At 42.4% G+C, this 24,455-nt stretch overlaps 1 protein-coding gene across 7 annotated transcripts in view; it reads right to left on the bottom strand.

The window, feature by feature from the left end:
* Positions 1-24,455, bottom strand: part of osbpl6 (oxysterol binding protein-like 6) — an 83,819-nt gene that overhangs the window by 46,368 nt on the left and 12,996 nt on the right. For 6 of the 7 annotated variants that reach the window (XM_062069941.1, XM_062069937.1, XM_062069939.1 and 3 more), the window contains exons 3-4: positions 9,115-9,301; positions 1,271-1,393 (exon numbers count right to left, since the gene is read on the bottom strand). In XM_062069941.1, the coding sequence (XP_061925925.1) occupies positions 1,271-1,393; positions 9,115-9,246 (255 nt within the window). In that variant the 5' untranslated portion in view covers positions 9,247-9,301. Of the gene's footprint in view, positions 1-1,270; positions 1,394-9,114; positions 9,302-19,626; positions 19,710-24,455 lie in introns of those variants that run through there. The other variant, XM_062069938.1, reaches the window with a different exon arrangement.

Here is a 24,455-nt window from a genome sequence, read left to right as displayed (position 1 = left end):
CACTCTGCCATTAATTATAATTTCAAATAATCAAAGTACAGCAATTAATTATTTGACCCAATCCAAACAACCTTCCCTAGTCACGGTGCAGAGAAGAAGAAAAAAAGTTACAAAATTCAACAAACATGGTCACACATAACACAACATGCTCATTGAACTTTGTGGACATTATAAAAAAAAAATTCCAACACTCACATTCATTCACTAGGGCCAATTTAGTGTTGCCAATCAGCCTGTCCCCAGGTGCATGTCTTTGGAGGTGGGAGGAAGCCGGAGTACCCAGAGGGAACCCAGAGGGAACCCACGCAGTCACGGGGAGAACATGCAAAATCTGCACAGAAAGATCCCGAGCCCAGGATCGAACCCAGGACCTTCTGTGTTGGCACTGCGATGAGGTGGCGACTTGTCCAGGGTGTACTCTTCCTTCTGCCCGTGAACAGCTGGGAAGGACTCCAGCACCCCCCATTACCCCATGAGGGACGAGCGGTAGAAAATGGATGGATGGACGTCAGATCAACATAAAAAAATCAAATCGACATCCATTACAAGGGACGTTGGGAAAAATGCAAAACACTCTCCTTACTTATCCATGTTTGGTGCATTTTAGCTGCTTGATAGTTCTGCCCCAAGTGGAGGAGTTCAAGTACCTAGGAGTCTTGTTCACGAGTGAGGGAAGAGTGGATCGTGAGATCGACAGGCGGATCGGTGCCTGGGAGGAGCCAGATGAGGTGGTTCGGGCATCTGCTCAGGATGCCACGGGGAAGACCCAGGACACGTTGGGAAGACTATGTCTCCCGGCTGGCCTGGGAACGGCTCGGGAGGAGCTGGACGAAGTGGCTGGGGAGAGGGAAGTCAGGGCTTCTCTGCTTAGGCTGCTGCCCACGCGACCCGACCTCGGATAAGCGGAAGAAAATGGATGGATATCTCTGGTTGATTAAAAAGCCTTAAGGAGGTTGTTGCGGAAGTAAACAAGGTAGGAGTTGAACTTTCGCATACTCTTAATAACCAATTATAATAATAATAATGATTCATTATACATCCATTATATTATTATAATAATATATACTCATATATATGTACAGGTTTTATATATATGTATATATATATATATAAGTTACTTTGTATGCAGTCCACTTTCGGCCCCCGGCCAATTTTTTAAGCCCAATGTGGCCCCCCAGTCAAAACGTTTGGACACCCCTGGTTTTGTAGAACAGCCCTATTGTTTTCGACTGCAGACTTTTATCGGTTACTACTGCCGACTAAAAGCTACCTTGTGCCAGCCTTTAAGGGGCCATTTCCGCTTCTTCAGCATAAATCCCTCATGTTTATCTGGCCTCTGGACGCTGCTTTGACCGATTTTCAGTCCCTCGATGATTTCCCAGCTGTCTGTCTCCTGAAGTAGAACAAAACGATAGTGTCAGAACTAATCAGCTGATCCCTCTAGAAAGAAAATAGACAATGGAAATGCACATTTAACAAAAAATTATCTTGCCCTCATCCTAATGGAGGAAACCCTGCACAGGTTTCTCTTGCACAATGTTTGTGCTTCTCCTGACACATCCCTCCTTTCCCTCTGAGTATTTCCCCTCCATTAGCTTCTTCCTGACTATGCTTTTCTTGCATTTAGTGGGTCTGTAAATCAAAGTGACGTCTCTGGAGCAAAGGGATAGCAGGGTCAAATGGGGACAGGTAATACCCCACATAGCCCAAAAAGTCAAAGGTTTTCTCAGTTGTTTGGGCTCATATTTAATTTTGAATATACATTGATCATTATAAAATGTGCAAAAGGATTTCGTAATTTACTGTTGAATCAGCAGTAATGTGTGATGACTCTCGTGCTGAGTGTGGTGTGACCTTCATGGTGTATGTTTGCCGCCTGGCCTTGGTCTGTAAGGCACTTAACAAAAGAAGACAACAGCTTGTTTAATCAAAAGACCAGCTGAACAGATCTGCTTCGTAATGAGGTCATGTGTCTTCTGTGACCACTCCTCTGCCTCCTGTCAGTGGCTTTGGGCAGTGGGGATGTGGAGGCACAACTCTATTAGCAAAAAGTACATCGTCATTGAAAGCAATGACATGTTGTATTGTAAAAAGGAAGTGGTTGCCTCATACTATAAAGTCATTATAATATCCACAGTTTGATGAGTTATGAAATGATCAATACATAAATGCCTTACAGCCTCTGACATTTGGATTCACTTTGATAATGAGAGAAACTTTTTCCACATTTACTATGGGTTAATACTGACCAAAAGACTACATGTAGTACCTAAATTGTTGAGGGTTTGCCGAAAGGCTGTAGGGAGGCCAGCGAGGCTTTGAGAAGGTTCTCCAGAGATGGGTTGGATGACTAAAGGTCATGTGATAGACAGATGAGTGGTAATACTAAAGAGTCTGGCTCTTTGAAATTGCGGTCAGGTTCAATGCCGAGCAATCTACTGTATGTTTATTCAGGGGATTGTTTCACCTATAGTCCTAAAACTGTTTACAAAGTGACAGGAATGCAGCATTCTACCTTTTTTTTTGTTTACTGTTATTGTCAAATAACTTTTGTTCTTTGAACTTAAAACCACAGGTAATTTGATTTCCTGTACCCTGCATATTGGTTGCATATTGATTTTAATGCAGAATAATCAAAAATTGAGTACAATTTTAAACCCAGTTTGCATAATTGTCATTCCTTAAGTTCTAGATGTATGTTAAGAAGCAGAGTTGTAACAACAAGCTACATACGCAGACATTAGAATGTTTTATGAACCAGGGCAAACAAGTAGCGTCAAAGTTGTTTGTGGTGGGCCGCCATAAATAAATCAATGTATGAGAAATTAAGCCTTTGAAATGTCTGTGGTGAGTTTACATGTTTTAATGTGCTTGTGTGGATATTCTCTAGATACTCTGGTTTCCTGCCACATTGCAAAAGTATGCATGTAAGGCCAACTAGATACTCTAAATCAGGGGTTTTCAACCTTTTTGACCTCAGGGCTCAACTTTTTCACTATAGATGGGCCTAGTGCCTACTCAAATATTAAAACTGAATAGTAATCTTACTCTTGATTTTAGTTGTATCCAATATTATCTAACCTACTTTCAGTTTAATAGGATAAACCTTATTCAAGGATATAAAAGCATGTGTTAATCACAAATATTAATTAATACAAAAAAATTAACTGCAAAAGAAGGAACTCATACAAACTGATGAAAATACAATTGTGCGGAGCTATAATAACATCTAACTAAATTAATAACAATAATAATAATACATATTTTTCTGAATAAACTGTCAAAAATTTTTAAGTGCAAATGAAAGTACAACTTCACCACATTCTTCATAATTTTTGCGTTTAAAAAAACCTCTTTATGACTCTAGCTTCATATTTCTCATGTTTGTTTGGTATCGTCATTACTGTCAAAAGTGATGGAAAAGTGTGTTACAACTGAATACCGGTGCGGCACATACGGACCACAGCTGAGAAAAGGATATTTTTTGGCGGCCCTAAAGGGGGTGCTCGCGGCCCAAAAATGGGCCCCCAGCCTGATGGTTCAGAAACAATGCTCTACATTGTCCATATGTGTGAATGTAGCTGCTCAAACTGCTCGAAGTTTTAAAAAATGAATGGATGGATGCAGGAACTTCATAAACAGTCTACTTATCCAGTCTGGCAAGTCCCAAGCTGCAGACATACGCTACATTCTATCAAATTTCATTAATGCAGTGAATCAAACTATTACACTTCCACTTTCACTTAGCAAGGCCAAACACTCCCCCCAGTCACGTTAGGCTAAATCAGCACTATAAATATCAGTGCAGCACCCCACTTCTGATGACTTCTACTGCCCACATCTGATTCTACAATGCACACATGGTAGGGCTGCATAATTCATTGAAATTCAATCACGATCACAATTTTGGATGTCACGATTAAATGAGGGAGATCGTCGGCAAAATTAACATTAAAAAGCAGGCTCCGCTGCATAGCAAATCAAGCACTTTTACAACCTGCGTCTGCAGAAAAGCAACAGCGGCTCCTCTTGAAGCCGCCTCCAACACTAGAGGCCATTGTGTATGGGTACAGAGCTCCATGACATTAACAAACTTTTCCCCGGTTGTTGCAGCCTGGCACCTCGTTTCCCTTCAGTGGAATCCTTGTCCCCTTAAATAATAGGGACATGTGTGGACACCTGCACAATTTGCTGTTTTGCTTGTTTCTCTGGAGTCCCACTAGCAGGACTGAAGGCCAGCCATCGTGTTAAATAGAGTCTGGAGACCCTTTTCAGTCGAGCGCAAACATCGGCGATACATTCTTCCCACTGGAATTCATGCACCCTCTGCTTCCAGGCAATGCGGAAATGTGATTGCACATTAAAGGACTTTCATATGAGAGTTCAATCGTCATGCCAAATAACACAATATTTGTAGGGAAGTGCCAACTGATTGGCCACCGATCGTTAATGGATGATTTTTCTGATAAAGTACTTTATCGGCCATTGCAGGTTAAAGCTTGTTAATGGCGATCACAAACGCAGATCCTCTCTGACTGAAAAGCTGCTAGCAATTAATTAATTCTGTGTCTCCCTACACAATGTGAAGCCGCTCTCCTAAACTAATAATATTCACCTCCATTACAGCAAGTAAACTACATTTCATAGTATCATAAGTATCATTATCAAGTATCACTGGAGGACGAGACTAAACATGTTACACTCTGAGAGCAAACAAGGAACAGGCATGTTAAAAGCTAAGCTAACCTAGCTTTAAACAACACCAAGAAATAAGTGTTAATGCTTAGTAAAGTTTAGTAAGTGTATATGAAATCCACATTGGTGTGTCAGCATTGATAGTACCCGACACAAACAGTAAGAGGACGTGATAATCCATAAGCGTAGTTTATAATCAATACTAAGACTGACCAGATTGACATTTTAATTTCCCAATAATTTTTTTGTTATTATTAATGTTTACAAATGTAAGGAATAATTCCCCCCCCACACAGGAGGACTTAAAGGGCAAAAACCAAGGAGTTTAAATGAGTAACAGTGAGTATTTTTGCTCTTGTTTCGTTTTTGTGTACTATTGACTTTGTTTTGATCAAACAAGTGTATGTAATAAAAAGAGAATAAGGAACTGATATTGTTAAACTTTCGATAGCACTCACCATAAATACATTAAAAAAAATAAGTAGATTGAGGCCCTTTGGGAAACACTCTGTTTTATATAACAATAATCATGATTTCAATATTGTTTATTATTTTGGCCATAATTGCGCAGCTTTACATTGAAGAGTCAATGACCATACTGCTATAAAGTACTGAAATTATCAGTAAAAATCTTTGCTGAGTCATACGCTTACTTATAGTCTGAGGGGGTAGCACAACTGTAATTACAGACGTTGCATTTTATTGAATAATTAGGGCCACACTAATTTTGAAATGCAATTCAAAGTGTGCAGTGTTTGACAAGTACCGGTACAGTACATATGTACTGTAATGAAGATTGTAAAATGTGGTAACACTTACCGTATTCTTCTGTTGTAATAGTCAAAGCAAAAGAGCTTCAACTATGCAGTGTCCTTTCGGGAGTATAATGCATCCTTTATGCAAGGACAAAAGACAGTAACTGGCCATGGAATAAAAAACCAAGAAGCTTCCTGATCTTACAGCTACTAATAAATCATTTTCACATTATGATCTTGAATGTATTTTAGTCAAAGAAAGAGTATCTTTACCATTTACATAATTTGTGGATCCACAAACAAAAAAGTGCTTACATATAAGTACGCCTGTGCTTCTTGTGATTGCTCTTTGGAGCGTGAACAGTAGTCGTCAGCAGATGGGGAATGCGTCAAGTATTTATTTGAAATCAGGGTCAAGATATCATCGAGGGTTTCTTTCAAGAAAATGCTGCAAACATTTTTTTTTCCAAATCAAAGGCCCAACTGAACTAGCCGAGCCTTTTCTTATCATCTACAGAACCTCCTCAGAGAGTGTAATGAGCGGTGCAGAGACCATGTAGTACACAAAAAAGTGTCATCATCATCAGGAATGCTCAGTCATAATGGGTCTGACCTTCCGTCTTTCCACCCCAGGCAAGTTCTGCTTTAATATGTGCATGTGATAATGACACTTCTTCAGAATAAAATGGAACTTGATTAAATAACAAAACTGTAGAAATTAGAATGTGTTAGTCAACAATATTGGTTCCTTCCTGGTGGATAAGGGCTTGAAGCTGGGAACTCCACTGTCCCATTTAGCAACATTATCTACCATATGGCGCACCGGATACCGATGACTGTGTCTATTAGAGATGCGCGGATAGGCAATTATTTCATCCGCAACCGCATCACAAAAGTCGTCATCCACCCGCCATCCACCCGAACTAACATTTTATCAAAACCACAACCGCCCGCCACCCACCCGTTGTTATATATCTAATATAGACGATGCAAGGCATTAGTGAGGTTAGAAAGCTTTTGCCTGTTAAAGAAAGGAGGCTGATCCAATGCAGCAGAGACATTCAATGCGTGCCACGCATTAATATCTCTTGGCCACGCGTTAGAGGCTAAGAGATATTAATGCGTGATAATATTATTTATCATTATTATAATATTATTGTCATTTCCATTAAGAAAGTGTTGACTATTATTGTTATTTTTTTCCCCTGGTCTTTAGTATTCCCTTTTTTAGTTTGTCGCGTACCACGTTTGCTGCTGGCGTTGCCATCTTTTTATTTTTTTGTTCTTCTACTGTTGTGTTGTGTTGTGGTGTGATGTCACGCCAAATTTTCCCCCCTACAAAAACCTTCCCCCCCCCCCCCCCCCCCCATTTACTTCCGTGGTCATGTTTCCTCTTACGTCATTGACAGCGATCGATAGCACTTCGGCTTTGACTGCCCGTCGCTGGAAGGATACTTCGTCTTTGACAGCTGCTGGAATCTGAAGAAATCGATTATTGTTTTTTTTTTTTGTACAGGCGCGAAACAGGAAAGTCGCGTGCCGGTTAAGGACCCCCCGGCAACTTTGTGATTTTATTGGACGCAGCCCCGGAATAAATGGGGGGGGGGGTTTGTAGGGGGGAAGAAATTTGGCGTGACAGCTGCAGCAGTGCCTGATGAATAATTGCCTGTTTCAAAGAGTGCTGCTCGTTTTTCGTATGTGGGTAACAACATTTAACTATGTATATATATTTCCGAATTGGTTCAACCGCCACCCGCCCGAATCTATTTAAAATCTATTTTTTTCGTCAAGCATCCGCCCGACCCGCGGATTATCCGCGGACTCCGCGGTTGTGTCCGCAAACCGCGCATCTCTAGTGTCTATATTCATGCAAAAGGCGCACCAGAATATAAGGTCATATTATGATTACAATGGCGGACGCGCGCACATTTTTTGGGATATTCTATACCAAATACACATCAGCAGGTACCAATTGGTAAGAAAAATTGGTTTTGCATAATATTGCAAAACAGAACACCAGATAATATGTCTCCTAATAGGTGCCATTTTGGGGTACGTCTGACTACGGTAGCCGTAATGCGCCGACAATCCATCAAGCGGAGCTGCTTCCGAGCAACAAAGGTGTACATATGTAATGTTCTATATTTTCAATGAAACATCAATGTTTTAGGGTTGCTTTGCTGGCGTCATCACAGGCGTCACAGTGTTTCCCATAAACTGCCAAGATACCTGTGGCGGTGGGGGCGTGGCTATGGGCGTGGTCACCATGACATCATCGAGTAATTTGCATAATTTACTACAATGATATGATTTTCTCTAAAAAGGCTCAGAAAATGTATACTTACTAATTAATAATAACAGTTTTGTTTTAAACGTCCATCCATCCATCCATCCATCCATCCATTTTACAATATAATTACAACACGTTATGTACATATTTATATACAGATTTGAACAATAAGTTATTCACTGAAATATATTTATTAATTGTGGTTCTTACAAAAAATATATCTTATAAAAATATAAAAGCTAAAATGTCTCTTAAAGCTCTGCCCCTTTAATTAGTGCATACTAAATAATTGAACTTTAGCCTACTACTACAACCATATTATTTACCAGCAACATAAAGTGAAACAGAGGCAGAGGTGTCCTGCCACAATCAGTAACAAATAAACAGAAAACAGTAGTGGTGGTAGATAGACACAAAGCTTCATCAAACATCTGATCCACTGAACAAAGAGCTCCAAAAATCTTGATCCTACACTTCTTTTTTGTAAAGTAAATCTGAACAGCCGATATGGGCATCTACATCAACTATATATGATTTGCCTGAGACCCTGGACAGGACAAAAAAAAAAATAATAATAATAATAAAAAATCTATTTGTGGCGGCCTTAATTCTTTCGTGGCGGGCCGCCACAAATAAATGAATGTGTGGGAAACACTGTGTCAACTTGCAATCAGCACGTATCGATTATGTGTGACTGCCATCTACTGGTCACACTTATCATTACACCATGTACCAAATAAAATTGCTTCGAGGTCGAGAAGCACAGCAATAATTAATCTGTACATTAGGCGCGCCGGATTGTAAGGCGCAGTTAATTTTTGAGAAAATTTAAGGATTTTAAGTGCCTTATAGTTCGAAAAATACAGTAATTCTTCATGGGTTATTTTATACTAAATAAAATACTTTCTTGGGAGTTCTAGTCAAACTAGACAATTTAGGCAAAATAAAACTGTACCTGACTTTTTTAAACATTTTAACATTTAACTTTCATACTTAAGCCTTTCATCCATCAACGTATTTGTTAGCAAACCCCATTAAGGAACACTGGACGAGGGAGGAGGAGGAGGGTGTTTAACGGTCTACATTATCAAGCATCAAAGATTCAACTGTGCTCTTCCTACAGTGCCCAGCTCTCATTAAGCCAACTCCCTTTCCTTCTTAGAGCACAAGATCCCACGCCGCATACCACAGCTTGCCACACACTCAGAAGAGCCAGTCCCTCATAAAACATTTACAGCCCAGTACCGAAATGGAAAAGTGATGGCATTGCGTTCACTTTTGTTGTTGTTTCTGCAATGGCACTAAGTTCAGTTAAGTTAAGAACAGCCTGGAAAGTTGAGGGTGTTTCTACTCCAACCTGGGCTTAAAAGCTACCTGCCGGCTGTCGCGCTGGGATGAGGAAGAGGAGGATGGACTCTTGTGCACCGGCGTGGAGATCTTGTTGAGCGTCACGGAGCTCCTCTCCTCAGAACTCATGGCACGGCTGTGGGAGCCTCGCTGGGACATTGTAGAAAGCAGTAAACTCTGCAGATTAGCCGGTTACTTGATGATTGCTCTTCATCTGAAACACAGCAGTAAATTCATATTAGGCATTAGTGTCCAGTAAAATAATACACACAATGCTTGTTTCTGCAGTGATGAGGCTGTTTTTGTTATAGTGGTTATGTGTAGGTGTTATAGAATTGCAGACGAAACAAACACAGGTCTTGCAAAAGAAGCAGCATTATAGTTGTAACAGTACTGTATATCTGGCATTGATTAAATTGTGCTGTTTATAAATAACCCATCAAGATGGGATATTACCAAGTCAGAATATATCCCTCACAAGTTGTGAAAAGGGCTTGTAATTAAATTCGTTCTCAAGAGAATTTTCCTCTTCTTCAGCTTTGCCCATCAGTGATTCTGTTGATCAACACGGAGCTTTGTGATTTGCAAAATGTTTGTGTATTACTTTTTTTGCCCGATGTCCTAATTGCCATTTATTTGGGCTGGGGGAAAGCACTGTCGATGTGCCGTTGTGGGGTGTTCAATAGTGTATTGAGTAGATTAGCAGTGAGCTCCGGTAGCCAAATATATGTGGATACAAAGATGTCGAGGTCCAACATTAACAAATCTTTTGGACAAACTTATTCAAACTTGCTGTATGTCACTGGCTCAAGATTACAGTTTTTTAAACCAAAGCAATATACCACCAACAGCTAGCATATGTTAGCAATAGTGGTTTAAGAGAACAGATTCAACAAATAAATGTCTACATTTGTTGCAATTAGAACTGGTTCAATTTTGTATGTATTGCCGTTAGAAATGAAATGTAGGTTTCGATTGGCTTCCATGGCTGTCAAATACGACTGTCTTATACAAGCATGCATAGCTAATGCAAAATAACAAAACATAAGCAAAAACTACGATTGGCTCTGATTTAAATCCTTTGGTTTTGCCCTATAAGTTCTCATGCATCACTCTAGGGACTTATTTCCCAAGTTTGTAACCAAGAATAAAAACAACAACAAAAAAGATTTTGTAATATTAACAGTATTGATGCGGCTGTTTGCTTGTCGCCGTCAAACTTGCGGGACACAGCTAAAACATGCATTATCACGATATAACGATAGTATCAAAAGCGCTATCGTCAGCCAAATGTATATAATTTATTATATTTATTGATTAAATGTATTATATCATGCTATCGTCTATATCGCGCACCCATACAGCCTTTTTATGTAAAAATATCTCCTTGGAAAAAGATTACTAAAAAAAACTAAGCCAGAAGTGGCGGAAGACTTCTCACAGTACTTATATGGTATGGTATACGGATGACTGGATAGTTATTTTTGGTCTGTTCAGTCTTGAACCACCAAAATTGCAATCCCCAAGCTAAGTACCCACAGCCAGATCAGTGTGAGCCATCGCCGCCCCAATTTTTGCAGAAGCTTCTCATCATTATTATTACAAACAAACAGATTGAATGGATGTTCTCAAGCTAATGTGCTTGGCATAAAATCAAAGATTATCGTGAGTGAAACAGATCACTGTGATTACGAGAAACAATTGTATGACCAATTCATGTCAATCTCCTAGTTAATCAGATCAAATAAAACTATTTTCAAATCTGTTTGTATTTGCATTAAGATGGATACATATAATTGTCAAATACAGTCAATCAGGAATTTTATGGAGTGTTCTACTATTTTTCTGTCTATTTTATTGGGTCACCACCTAACTAAGGTAGGACGGTTCGAAATCTTTCATTTTTAATGATCTCTGTTTACTATTAAAAGTAATCACTTGATGGGATTTCCCTTTCATATGTGTAAAATCAATTGTGTACTTATGTGGCGGAATTAGAGATGGGTAAAATTATCATAATTTGATCTGATGTAGCTTGAGAAAATTTAAAAGGCACGTCTGTCATTTACTGACAATTATCAGTCAATTCTAGTCGTTAAGGGAACAAACTACTGCATTATGTGCTGTATGCAACCACGTAGCGGTTTTAACAAAATTGTTGATATGTCTGTCAAGCCGTGGGGAAGGTCCAGTCCACTGAGCAGCAGTGCACACCTCAGCATTACGCACTCAACTGTGCACTACACTCACACACTATAGTCCATTATTTAGATCTGTTAACGTCACCATGCCTTCATTGTCTTAAGCCTACTAAGATCTTAGCTCAGGCGAGACCAGATGCTAAGTCTTGTCACATATAGTGGTGTAGGGTGCTAAGCCTATTTAATAGAACTGCACAAGAAAGCAAAGGTGGGAACTTACTATATAACTTAAATGGTTTAACTCAATGAGGCAATTCCTGAAGGGATTGCGTGTGAATGCTCCAATGCTGAAGTTGAACTGAAATGCTGACAGAATGTAGAATGAATGTAAGAATAGTTAGAATGTTGAAATGGTTTGAATGTGGAAATCGTTTAAATGTTAAAATGGTTTGAATGTTGAAATGGATTGAATGTTGAAGAGCTGACGCTAAACCGAAATACTAGAGTAATGTAGAAATGGTTTGAAAATTTTAATAGATTAAAGGCGAAAAGCAAAGCTGTACTGAAATGCAGTATGACTCTTGAAATGCTAACTGTTGGAATAGTTAGAAGAGTTAGCAAACCTCAAGAGGTTGCAAAGTAGGGCTGGGTGATATGGCCTTTTGTTAATACCTCGATATTTTTGGGCCATGTCACGATACACGATATATATCTCCATATTTTGCCTTAGCCTTGAATGAACACTTAATGCATATAGACACACCAGTATGATGATTCTGTGTCTACATTAAAACATTTTTGTTCATACTGCATTAATATATGCTCATTTTAAACTTTCATGCAGAAAGGGAAATCACAACTAAGTCAATTTGGCACCGAACGGAGATGTTGACATTCAGTTTCAAGCACTCTTCATTCTCTAGCGGGTGACTTTTCAAATGATGTTACAAATTAGCAGTGCTGCTACTTTTTGTAGCAACGCTTTTGCTGCATAATTGTTCAACATCTTCCCGCTTGAAGCCAAACCACCGCCAGACGATGGACCCCGTGCTGTCTTTCTTGGGAATGAATTATTCCTCCATTTGTTACCAGTCGCACCTTCTCTCTCTCGTATTACCACTCGCAATGCACCGTTAGCATCACAGCTAATGTTACCCATGTAGCTACCTCTCTGCTCGGGGAGGGCGTGTGACGTTGCACGTGTGACGTATGTAAGAAGGTGCGCTTGTTTTTCATGTCTCTGTGAGAAGGAGAGACAAGAAATAGTGGGAAACGCATGCAGTGTAATGCCCGCAGCTAAAAGCAACTGTGTGAGAACATATACTCCAATATCACGATATAGTCATTTTCTATATCGCACAGAGACAAACCCGCGATATATCGAGTATATCGATATATGAGATGGGACTTAAATGCTTCCACTGAGGTAGCATCTCTAACTTTTACCGGAAGGGCATTCCATAGTACTGGAGCCCGAACAGAAAACGCTCTATAGCCCGCAGACTTTTTTTGGGCTCTGGGAATCCCTAATAAGCCGGAGTTCTTTGAACGCAGATTTCTTGCCGGGACATATGGTACAATACAGTCAGCAAGATAGGATGGAGCTTGACCGTGTAGTATTTTATACGTAAGTAGTAAAACATTAAAGTCGCATCTTAAGTGCACAGGAAGCCAGTGCAGGTGAGCCAGTATAGGCGTAATATGATCAAACTTTCTTGTTCTTGTCAAAAGTCTAGCAGCCGCATTTTGTACCAACTGTAATCTTTTAATGCTAGACATAGGGAGACCCGAAAATAATACGTTACAGTAATCGAGACGAGACGTAACGAACGCATGAATAATAATCTCAGCGTCGCTAGTGGACAAAATGGAACGAATTTTAGCGAAATTACGGAGATGAAAGAAGGCCGTTTTAGTAACACTCTTAATGTGTAACTCAAACGAGAGAGTTGGGTCGAAAATGATACCTAGATTCTTTACCGAGTCGGCTTGTGTAATTGTTTGGTTGTCAAATGTTAAGGTGGTATTATTAAATAGATGTCTGTGTTGAGCAGGACCGATAATCAGCATTTCCGTTTTCTTAGCGTTGAGTTGCAAAAAGTTAGCGGACATCCATTGTTTAATGTCATTAAGACACGCCTCCAGCTGACTACAATCCGGCGTGTTGGTCAGCTTTAGGGGCATGTAGAGTTGGGTGTCATCAGCATAACAGTGAAAGCTAACACCGTATTTGCGTATGATGTCACCTAGCGGCAGCATGTAAATACTAAAGAGTACAGGGCCAAGAACCGAACCCTGGGGGACTCCGCACGTTACCTTAACATAGTCCGATGTCAGATTGTTATGGGAGACGCACTGCATCCTGTCAGTAAGATAAGAGTTAAACCAAGACAAGGCTAAGTCTGACATACCAATACGTGTTTTGATACGCTCTAATAAAATATTATGATCGACGATATCGAAAGCAGCGCTAAGATCAAGAAGTAGCAACATAGATGACGCATCAGAATCCATCGTTAGCAATAGATCATTAGTCATTTTTGCGAGGGCTGTCTCTGTAGAGTGATCTGCCCTGAAACCGGATTGAAAAGGTTCACAGAGATTGTTAGACGCTAAGTGTTCATTTAGCTCAGCGTTTCTCAAAGTGTGGGGCGCGCCCCACTAGTGGGGAATAGAGACATGACAGGTGGGGCGCGAGGAACGGGAGAAAATTTCACTTTAATTGTTTTGTTTTTTTTCAAATATATTCTTAGGTTTTTTTTTTTACTATGCTTTCATTTTCTATACACACTGTAAAGCACTTTGTGATTCTGTCTGTGAAATCCGCTATATAAATAAATGTAAATTACTTATTTTTCCTGTCGGCTTTACATTTCTAGGTAGGAGCGCAAGTTTGACAGACATAGCAACAGTAACTAATGGGGGCGGGGCTAAGCGGAAGCTTTGTGAATGGCGAGTCACTGTGCGAGGATTTGCTGTTTTGCAAATACATAAAAAATAGAGCCAATGCTGATGAGCTGTTCAATATAATGGACAGGTTCCTCAAATAACACGACCTTAAAGGCCTACTGAAATGAATTTTTTTAATTTAAACGGGGATAGCAGATCTTTTCTATGTGTCATACTTGATCATTTCGCGATATTGCCATATTTTTGCTGAAAGGATTTAGTATAGAACAACGACGATAAAGATTGCAACTTTTGGTATCTGATAAAAAAAAGGCTTTCCCCTACCGGAAGTAGCGTGACGTAGTCAGTTGAACATATACGCAAAGTTCCCTATTGTTTACAATGATGGCCGCATGAAGTGAGAGAGATTCGGACCGAGAAAGCGACAATTTCCCCATTAATTTGAGCGAGGATGAAAGATTTGTGGATGAGTGAAGTGCAAGTGAAGGACTAGTGGGGAGTTGAAGCTATTCAGATAGGGAAGATGCTGTGAGAGCCGGGGGTGACCTGATATTCAGCTGGGAATGACTACAACAGTAAATAAACACAAGACATATATATACTCTATTAGCCACAACACAACCAGGCTTATATTTAATATGCCACAAATTAATCCTGCATAAAAACACCTGCGTGTTTGTTATGCTAGCTCCTAGCTCCTCTGCTAGCTCCTAGCTCCATAGAACACGCCAATACAATTCAAACACCTGATCAACACACACAATCACTCAGCTCAAAAGACCGTTCACCTAACACAAGGTTCATAAAGCTTATATATTTTTTAAAAGTTACGTACGTGACGCGCACATACGGTCAAGCTATCAAATGTTTAGCAGCCAAGGCTGCATACTCACGGTACCTGATATTCAGCTGGGAATGACTACAACAGTAAATAAACACAAGACATATATATACTCTATTAGCCACAACACAACCAGGCTTATATTTAATATGCCACAAATTAATCCTGCATAAAAACACCTGCGTGTTTGTTATGCTAGCTCCTAGTTCCTATGCTAGCTCCTAGCTCCATAGAACACGCCAATACAATTCAAACACCTGATCAACACACACAATCACTCAGCCCAAAAGACCGTTCACCTAACCCAAGGTTCATAAAGCTCATATATTTTTAAAAAGTTACGTACGTGACGCGCACGTACGGTCAAGCTATCAAATGTTTATCAGCCAAGGCTGCATACTCACGGTACCTGATATTCAGCTGGGAATGACTAAAACAGTAAATAAACACAAGACATATATTTACTCTATTAGCCACAACACAACCAGGCTTATATTTAATATGCCACAAATTAATCCTGCATAAAAACACCTGCGTGTTTGTTATGCTAGCTCCTAGCTCCTATGCTAGCTCCTAGCTCCATAGAACACGCCAATACAATTCAAACACCTGATCAACACACACAATCACTCAGCCCAAAAGACCGTTCACCTAACCCAAGGTTCATAAAGCTTATATATTTTAAAAAAGTTACGTACATACGCAAAAAAAAGTTCCGCACATACGGTCAAGCGATCAAATGTTTAGAAGCCAAAGCTGCATACTCACAGTAGCACGTCTGCGTCTTTGTCATCCAAATCAAAGTAATCCTGGTAAGAGTCTGTGTTGTCCCAGTTCTCTACAGGCGTCTGTGTATCAAAGTCAAAAGTCCTCCTGGTTAGAGTCTCTGTTATCCGAGTTCTTCCATCTTGACTGCATCTTTCGGGAATGTAAACAAAGAAGCGCCGGCTGTGTACTGTTGTTGCTGACTACGTTCGAAAAATACGTCCATTTCGCACCGACAACTTTCTTCTTTGCTTGCTCAGCTTCTTTCTCCATAATGCAATGAACATGATTGCAACAGATTCACGAACACAGATGTCCAGAATACTGTGGAATTATGAAATGAAAACAGAGCTTTTTCGTATTGGCTTCAATGTGGAAGGCATACCCGTGTTCCCCGGGCTACGTCACGCGCATACGTCATCCTCAGAGGCGTTTCGAACCGGAAGTTTAGCGGCAAATTTAAAATGTCACTTTATAAGTTAACCCGGCCGTATTGGCATGTGTTATAATGTTAAGATTTCATCATTGATATATAAACTATCAGACTGCGTGGTCGGTAGTAGTGGGTTTCAGTAGGCCTTTAAATGGGAAACTGGGCTTTTGCTCTGATGGCGCACAGACCCTGGCAAAGTCAAGAAACGGGCTGCAGGCTCTAATAAAGAGGGTTGCGCCAAATGCGCATTGGACACACTGTGTCATTCACCGGGAAGCACTCGCGTCAAGGCAGCTCAGCCCCGAACTCAATGAGGTTTTAACAGTGGCAGTGTCAAGCCTGCAACCCCGATTTGAAAAGCTGTGCAGTGCAAAACAGGCTCATTGCAGCCACTAATGCTGGAGTACTGTAAAACTCATGTTCACTTGCCCTGTCTTGCCAAATGCATTAGCTCCTCCTTTTTTTTTTGCAAATATTGCAAAGTGGCACTTTTATTTTTATTTATTATTGAACTTGATGCAAGTTATTTGATTTATTATTGAACTTGATGCAAGTTATAACACTTTTATTTGATTTATTATTGAACTTGATGCAAGTTATAACACTTTTATTTGATTTATTATTGAACTTGATGCAAGTTATAACACTTTTATTCGATTTATTATTGAACCTGATGCAAGTTATAACACTTTTTTTGATTTATTATTGAACTTGATGCAAGTTATAACACTTTTATTTGATTTATTATTGAACTTGATGCAAGTTATAACACTTTTTTGATTTATTATTGAACTTGATGCAAGTTATAACACTTTTTTTGATTTATTGTTTGAACTTGATGCAAGTTATAACACTTTTGTTTTATTTATTATTGAACTTGATGCAAGTTATTTTATTTATTATTGAACTTGATGCAAGTTATACCACAGCTGCACAGTTATTTTATTTATTATTGAACTTGATGTTATTTTATGTTATTGAGTTTGAATGTATACAACTTGATGTTACTTGATGTTCAATAAATTTGAAAATGTTAAGCTTGGCATTAGCGTTCTGTTGGGGCGATGGGGGCAGGTGGGGCTTGAAAACTCCCCCTTGTCCAAAGTGGGGGATGACAAAAAAAGTTTGAGAACCACTGATTTAGCTGCTGTGCAACCATTTTTTCGAGGATTTTCGAGATAAACGGAAGGTGGGACACCGGCCGGTAGTTTACCATGAGGTCAGGATCGAGGTTAGGTCTTTTGAGTAGAGGATGAATAACCGCTTTTTTGAATGCTAGGGGAACGGTGCCAGAGGAAAGTGATAAGTTTATAATATTTAGCACTGATGGACCTAATAATACAAAAAGCTCCTTGATAAGTTTCCCAGGAAATGGGTCAAGTAAACATGTTGTTTGTTTTGTCCCATTTACACATATTAACAATTCCTCTAAGGTTATTTCATCAAAGAGAGAGAAACTATTTTGGAGGGCGGTATCCGTCGTATATACAGTCAGTCGACTGACGTCACGTCCGGTAGTCTGCTCGCTCTCGCTGCTTGCCGCCGCTGTTTCTCCCCCGCTTTTTCGCCGCTCAAAAACTAAGTGCTATCTTTGTGCTTCTAATTGTTTCACAGCTTTCTTTTTTCCTTCTCCAACATATTTAGTAGTTTTATCAAATTTAACAAAGCACCCACTCTCTGTTTCACCACCACACTTTCAGTTCGCTAGCTGCTAAGATAGCGAAGCTAAGCCAGTCCCGGTCCGAAGCTACTGAGCGCCGAAGGCAGCAAGCATTTGACTCGGTGAAATAAACAACAGAGTCCGGTTGCACCACTGCTGCTACTTGCTCCTGCTGATGCAGTTCGCCGCTCAAAGCTAAGTGCTATCTTTCTATCTGTGTGCTTCTAATTGTTTTACAGCTTTCTTTAATCCTTCTCCAACAAATGTAGTAGTCCTATCGAACTTAGAAAGCACCCACTCTCTCTGTTTCACCGCCTCACTTTCAGCGAGCTAGTTGCGAAGCTAAGCTAGTCCCGGTCCGAAGCTACTGTGCTATGAAGGCAGCAAGAAACGGACTCGGTGAAAGAAACAAGGTGAGTATGGCTTCCTGTTCTTTGTGGACCTTACTCGTGGAAAGGTTGGCTCTACGAGAGGGCCATGTCCGCCAGTTGTAGCAGAATAATTTCGTAACTCTAGGCGCCGTGGACACGTTTGCCAGCAAGCCGACTAGCCCAATTTGTAGCAGCCGTAAGCGGCTTACAAGCCATTGTGAACCGGTTGAGACGCATAATACTGTATATTTAGCCCTAGAGCTAGTCCTACACCCCAGTCTACCGGACACCGCACCTTAGTCATTGGGGACTCCATCATACAGTTTAGTAAACCAGCCATAATTAAGTGTATTCCCGAGACCTGAGCACCAGACATTGAAGCTAATCTTAGGGAGCTGACTCGCAACAGGCCTCGTAAATGCGTACAACAGGCTAATCGCACCACTAGCTAGGCGAACATAGTTGTACACTTTGGCTACATTGACACTAGGAGGAGACAGTCAGAGATTACAAAGAGGAACATCAAAACACGTATTGGTATGTCAGACTTAGCCTTTTCTTGGTTTAACTCATATCTTACTGACAGAATGCAGTGTCTCCCATAACAATGTGACCTCGGAGTATGTTAAGGTAACGTGCGTAGTTCCACAGGGTTCGGTTCTTGGCCTTACAGTCTTCAGCATCTATATGCTGCCGCTAGGTGACATTATATGCAAATACGGCGTTAGCTTTCACTGTTCTGCTGATGACACCTAAAGCTGACCAACACGCCAGATTGTAGTCAATTGGAGGCGTGTCTAAGTTAAATCAAACAATGGATGTCAGCAACTTTTTGCATCTTAACGCTAAGAAAACAGAAATGTTGATTATCTGTCCTTCTATAGACACCGACACCTATTTAATAATACCACCTTAACATTTGACAAAACAATTATACAAAGCGACTCGGTAAAGAATTTCGGTATTATCTCTGACCCAACTCTCTCGTTTGAGTCACACATTAAAAGTGTTACTAAAACAGCCTTCTTTCATCTCCGTAATATCGCCAAAATTCGTCCCATTTTGTCAACCACTGATGCTGAGATCATTATTCATGCGTTCATTACGTCTCGTCTCGATTACTGTAACATATTATTTTCGGGTCTCCCTAAGTCTAGCATTACAAGATTACAGTTGGTACAAAGTGTAGCTGCTTTAACAAGGTCAAGAAAGTTTGATCATATTACGCCTATACCGGCTCAGCTGCACAGGCTTCCTGTGCAATTAAGATGCGACTGTGAGATGTCTCTGTCTCGGGTTCCTCTTGGACCACCGGGGAAGGCACAACACTCACTGGATGTGGTTTTTACAATTGTTTTAATTTCCTTACACAAGTCTCTCTTGAGCTTTTCAGCTCTTCGCACACACAATGTCTCTACCTGGCTTTTCAGCTCGTCTCACATATCATGTCTCTTGTTGGCTTTTCAGCCCTCTCCTCCAGTGTCCTTCCTTCCGTGCTTCCCGGCTACAAGTACTTTTTCTCCCGGTGTGAATTCGCGTAGTTGGGCCCCCCTGTTATACGTGCGCCTCTTACGCTCTTGGGCACGTAGCAAATTCTCACGTGACAAGTGCCCCACCTTGTGGAGTTTTGCTCGCATGTCCATGACGTACTGAATTTAATTTTTGCTGGAGCTCGGACCTTCCTCCCAGCTTTCCTTAATGACGTCCAGCACTCCGCGAGGCCTCCGGCCGTACAATAACTCGAAAGGTGCGAAACCAACTGAGGCCTGGGGTACCTCCCGCATCGCAAACATTAGGGGGTCCAACCATTTATCCCAATTCTGTTTGTCCTCGTGCATAAATTTACGGATCATGGTTTTCAGCGTTTTGTTTAATCTCTCCACCAGCCCATCCGTTTGCGGATGGTACACGCTGGTGCGGATCGCTTTAATTCCCAGTAACCCGTAAAGTTCCTTTATCGTGCGTGACATAAAGGACGTGCCCTGGTCAGTCAGAATCTCTTTCGGGATTCCAACTCGGGAGATGACCTGAAACAGCGCTTGCGCAACACTCTTGGCCGAGATAGAGCGCAAGGGCACTGCTTCGGGATAACGCGTTGCGTAATCCACCAGGACTAACACAAAGCGGTATCCCCGTGTGCTTGGGTGAAATGGTCCGATGAGATCCATCCCAATTCTTTCGAACGGGACCTCCATGAGCGGTAATGGGCGCAAGGGTGCCTTTGGGGTGGCCGCTGGGTTCACCAGCTGGCAGTCCGGGCAGACGTGTGCCGTTGGTGCGCGGCCTGCCCGGCCAATAGAATCGGACCATGACCCGATTGAGTGTTTTATCATACCCTAAGTGGCCAGACATGGGATTAAAATGCGCCGCCTGGAAAACCATTTCCCGGCGGCGTTTTGGCACCAACAACTGGGTGTGTTCCTCCCCGGTTTGAGTGTCACGGCCCACTCGGTATAATCTATCCCGAATAATTGAAAAATGGGGGAATACCCGCGCTTTCCCCGGGCGCACCAGCTGACTGTCAATATAATCCACCTGGTCCCAGGCCTCGCGCAAGGTTTCATCACGGGACTGCTCGAGGGGAAAATCCTCAGTAGGTTGCCACCGGGGGGCCGGTGGGGCCTCCCGCGAAGCCCCCGCCGGTTCCCGCTCAGCAGTACCGGATGAAGCCGCGTCGCCGCTGAGAACTGCGCGGATACTCCCCTCTCCTACTGTCCGTGAACGCACCCCTACGCATTGTGTCACCAAATGGTTGAATCCCGGCCAATTCGTCCCTAGAATTACGGGGTGCGTAAGGTGCGTGCTTACGGCAACCTTGACTTTATGCTTTTGATTATTATATAAAATTTCCACTGGCACCGTAGGGTACTCGTGCACATCCCCATGAATACACCTAATTGTCCCCTGTGTCGCCTGCCTCAACGCCCCGGGTCGAACCAGGTTTTGGTGGATCATGGTCTGTTTGCATCCCGAATCCACCATCGCCCGATATGTACTCCCTTGTACCCTTACCGGGACACAGTACGTCTCCCCCCAATCGGGGGCGGGTGCTGGAGGCCCGACAACCCGCATCACCTGCCCCACCTCCATTACGGAGCACTCCCGGCGCACGTGCCCGGGCCGTCCGCACCTCCAGCACACCGGCCCTGGTGTTTGAGGTGCCATCTGCGAGGGAAGCCCTTTCTCCGCAGCGCCGGTACCCTGGAATGCACACATCGGAGAGATATTATAACCCCGTGTGTCCCCCCTTGTGTGTCTCTGGGTGCGTGTGGGTGTGTGTTCTTTTTTCATGCCCGCGTGGTGAACCTGTTCACGGGCTCCGGGTGGCTCCGCCGGGCGTGGTCGCCGCTCCAGAGGCGCCCCCTCCACCCCTTCCCATAGTGGGGCGAGTCGCCGGCGGGGTGATGGGGTGGGCCCCTCGGCCGTCTTGGTTTCCGCCTCCCGCTGGACCGCCAGGTGTTCCTCCGCCAATTTCACCGCTGCTTTGACGTCCGGGGGGCTGTGGTACCTTACCCACGCGGAGGTCCTGGCCGGGATGGCCTCCACGAACTGCTCCAGGACGATGGCCTCCAGCATTTTTGGATCCAACCCGTTAGGCTGGAGCCAACGGGTTGCTGCGTCTCTCAGCTGGAACGCCAGAGCGAAAGTTCCGGGCCAACTTCATGGCCCGGAACTTTCGCCGATGTTCTTCAGGGCTGCTGCCGACCCGGTCCAGTATGGCGTGGCGCAAGTTTGAATACTGCATGCGAACGGCCGCCGGGAGACTCAACGCCGCCCGCTGCACCTCCCCCACCAGGAGCGGCAGCAGTTTCGCGCCCCATTCCTCCTCCGGCCACTTGCATGATGTCGCAGTGGCCTCGAAGACATCGAGGAATGTCTGGGGGTCCTCCCCCTCCACCATGCGTTTCATGGATGACATCCCTCCCGTCGCCTCTGCTCTGTCCATTAGCGCCTGCAGCACCTATGTCTGCTGCCGGCTTGCCGTCGACACCTCGGCCAGCACTTGGCCCAGTGCCTCCAGCGGGGATGTCGACATACCTTCTGTGGTCCGCCTTGTTGGGTGCCACTGTGAGATGTCTCTGTCTCGGGTTCCTCTTGGACCACCGGGGAAGGCACAACACTCACTCGATGTGGTTTTTACAATTGTTTTAATTTCCTTACACAAGTCTTTCTTGAGCTTTTCAGCTCTTCGCACACACAATGTCTCTACCTGGCTTTTCAGCTCGTCTCATATATCATGTCTCTTGTTGGCTTTTCAGCCCTCTCCTCCAGTGTCCTTCCTTCCGTGCTTCCCGGCTCCCCCTCTCATGGTCTCTGACGCTGCTAATAAAGGAACAGGTGATTAGATAACTCGTTCCAGCTGAGCCATCCACTCACCTGTCTGCTGCTTCATGGCCGGCCCCCGCACACACCCCGCCCGCAGGAAACGCGCGACCACGCCCCTCTCCACAGCGACTTTAAGGTTTTACTACTTACATATAAAATACTAAACGGTCTAGCTCCATCCTATCTTGCTGATTGTATTGTACCATGTGTCCCGGCCACAAATCTGCGTTCAAAGAACTTATTAGTGATTCCCAGAGCCCCAAAAAAGTCTGCAGGCTATAGAGCGTTTTCTATTCGGGCTCCAGTATTCTGGAATGCCCTACCAGTAACAGTTAGAGATGTTCCCTCAGTAGAAGCATTACAGTACCATATTAAAACTCATTTATACACCCTAGCCATCAAATAGGCCCCTTTTCAGACCAGTTGAGTGGCCGCGTCTCTTTTCTGCGCTGCCCCCCTCTCCTGCGTGGAGAGGTTCTCAGGTGGCCACAGTTCAGCTTCAATGGAAGAAGCACTAGCTGTTCCAAGTTGGGACCCAAGATGAACCACTGCACTAAATATAAGAGGATCCACTGCTGTAGTCACAATGAACTGGACTCTCACGTTATTAACTGTATCCACTCTGCATCCATTGCACCGTTCGCCCAAGGGGGGGTCCCCACATCTGCGATCCCCTCCAAGGTTTCTTGATGTCCCCATTGGGTTGAGTTTTTGCTTGCCCTGATGTGGGATCTTAGCCGAGGTTGTCGTTGTGGCTTGTGCAGCCCTTTGAGACATTTGTAGTTAAGGGCTATATAAGTAAACTTTGATTGATTAAAAATGCTAGCATAAAACGTTACAGTGCTAACAGTGAAAAACCTACAGTATATTTTTAAGACGGCACCAAGCAACAAAATCCATGGTTATTAGGTTAAAAAGTACAAAATTGGCTAAAATGCTAACATAAAAAATTAGCATGTGAACATTAGCATACTAATAGAGGAACAGCTAGAATACTTCCAAGATGGCGGCATGCAAGAAAAATATTCATGAGCTGAACATGTTGGTGTTAGAACTAATTGAATCGGTTGAGAAATGTGGGAATTGTGGAACTTGGAAACATTTCCTATTTATTTCAATGGGAATTTTCTGGTAATTTAGGAGTTTTGGGAAAAGTGGGATTTAAAAAAAATTGATAAATAGAATGATTGTCCTGAATGAGCTGAATTGGTTGGTATTGGAATTGTTTACATATGTCAAGGAATGTTGAAGTAATAACATTTTTTAATTGAGAAATGGTATTACGGAATTCCTTGAATTTCAGGAAAACTGGGAATTTCTCTTCCTCTCCTACCCAATCCAATCCAATCCAATCCACTTTATTTATATAGCACATTTACACAACAAGAATGTTTCCAAAGTGCTGCACAGCCATGTTAAAAACAATATTAAAAACAATATTAAAAACAATATTATGCTACACCAATGACTGAATAAAAACAAAGAATAAATGAATAGAAAACCAATACAGAGACAATATAAAAAATAAATATGATTAAAAACGATTTTAAAGGGTAAAACCAATTAAAACAGTAAAATAGACATCAAAATTTATAAAAAAAAACACACAGGACAACAGAGGACAGAAGACCACACAACTCACGTAGTGTTAAAAGCCAAAGAATAAAAGTGGGTCTTAAGACGAGACTTAAAACACTCCACTGTGGAAGCAGTTTGAACATGGAGGGGAAGAGTGTTCCAGAGTTTAGGGCCGACCACAGAGAAGGCCCTGTCTCCCCTGGTTTTAAGTCTTGTCCTGGGCACCACGAGCTGGAGCTGGCTCTCGGACCTCTGAGCGCGCGCAGGAGTGTAAATTTGGATGAGGTCCGAGATATACTGAGGTACCCCATCTCTGGGACCCCCCAACCTATGTGAAACATTG

Source organism: Entelurus aequoreus, linkage group LG14 (genome assembly GCF_033978785.1).
Source record: "Entelurus aequoreus isolate RoL-2023_Sb linkage group LG14, RoL_Eaeq_v1.1, whole genome shotgun sequence".
Classification (NCBI taxonomy): domain Eukaryota; kingdom Metazoa; phylum Chordata; class Actinopteri; order Syngnathiformes; family Syngnathidae; genus Entelurus; species Entelurus aequoreus.
Note: the sequence above shows the minus strand (reverse complement) of the source record. Positions and strands in the feature narration are given on the sequence as shown.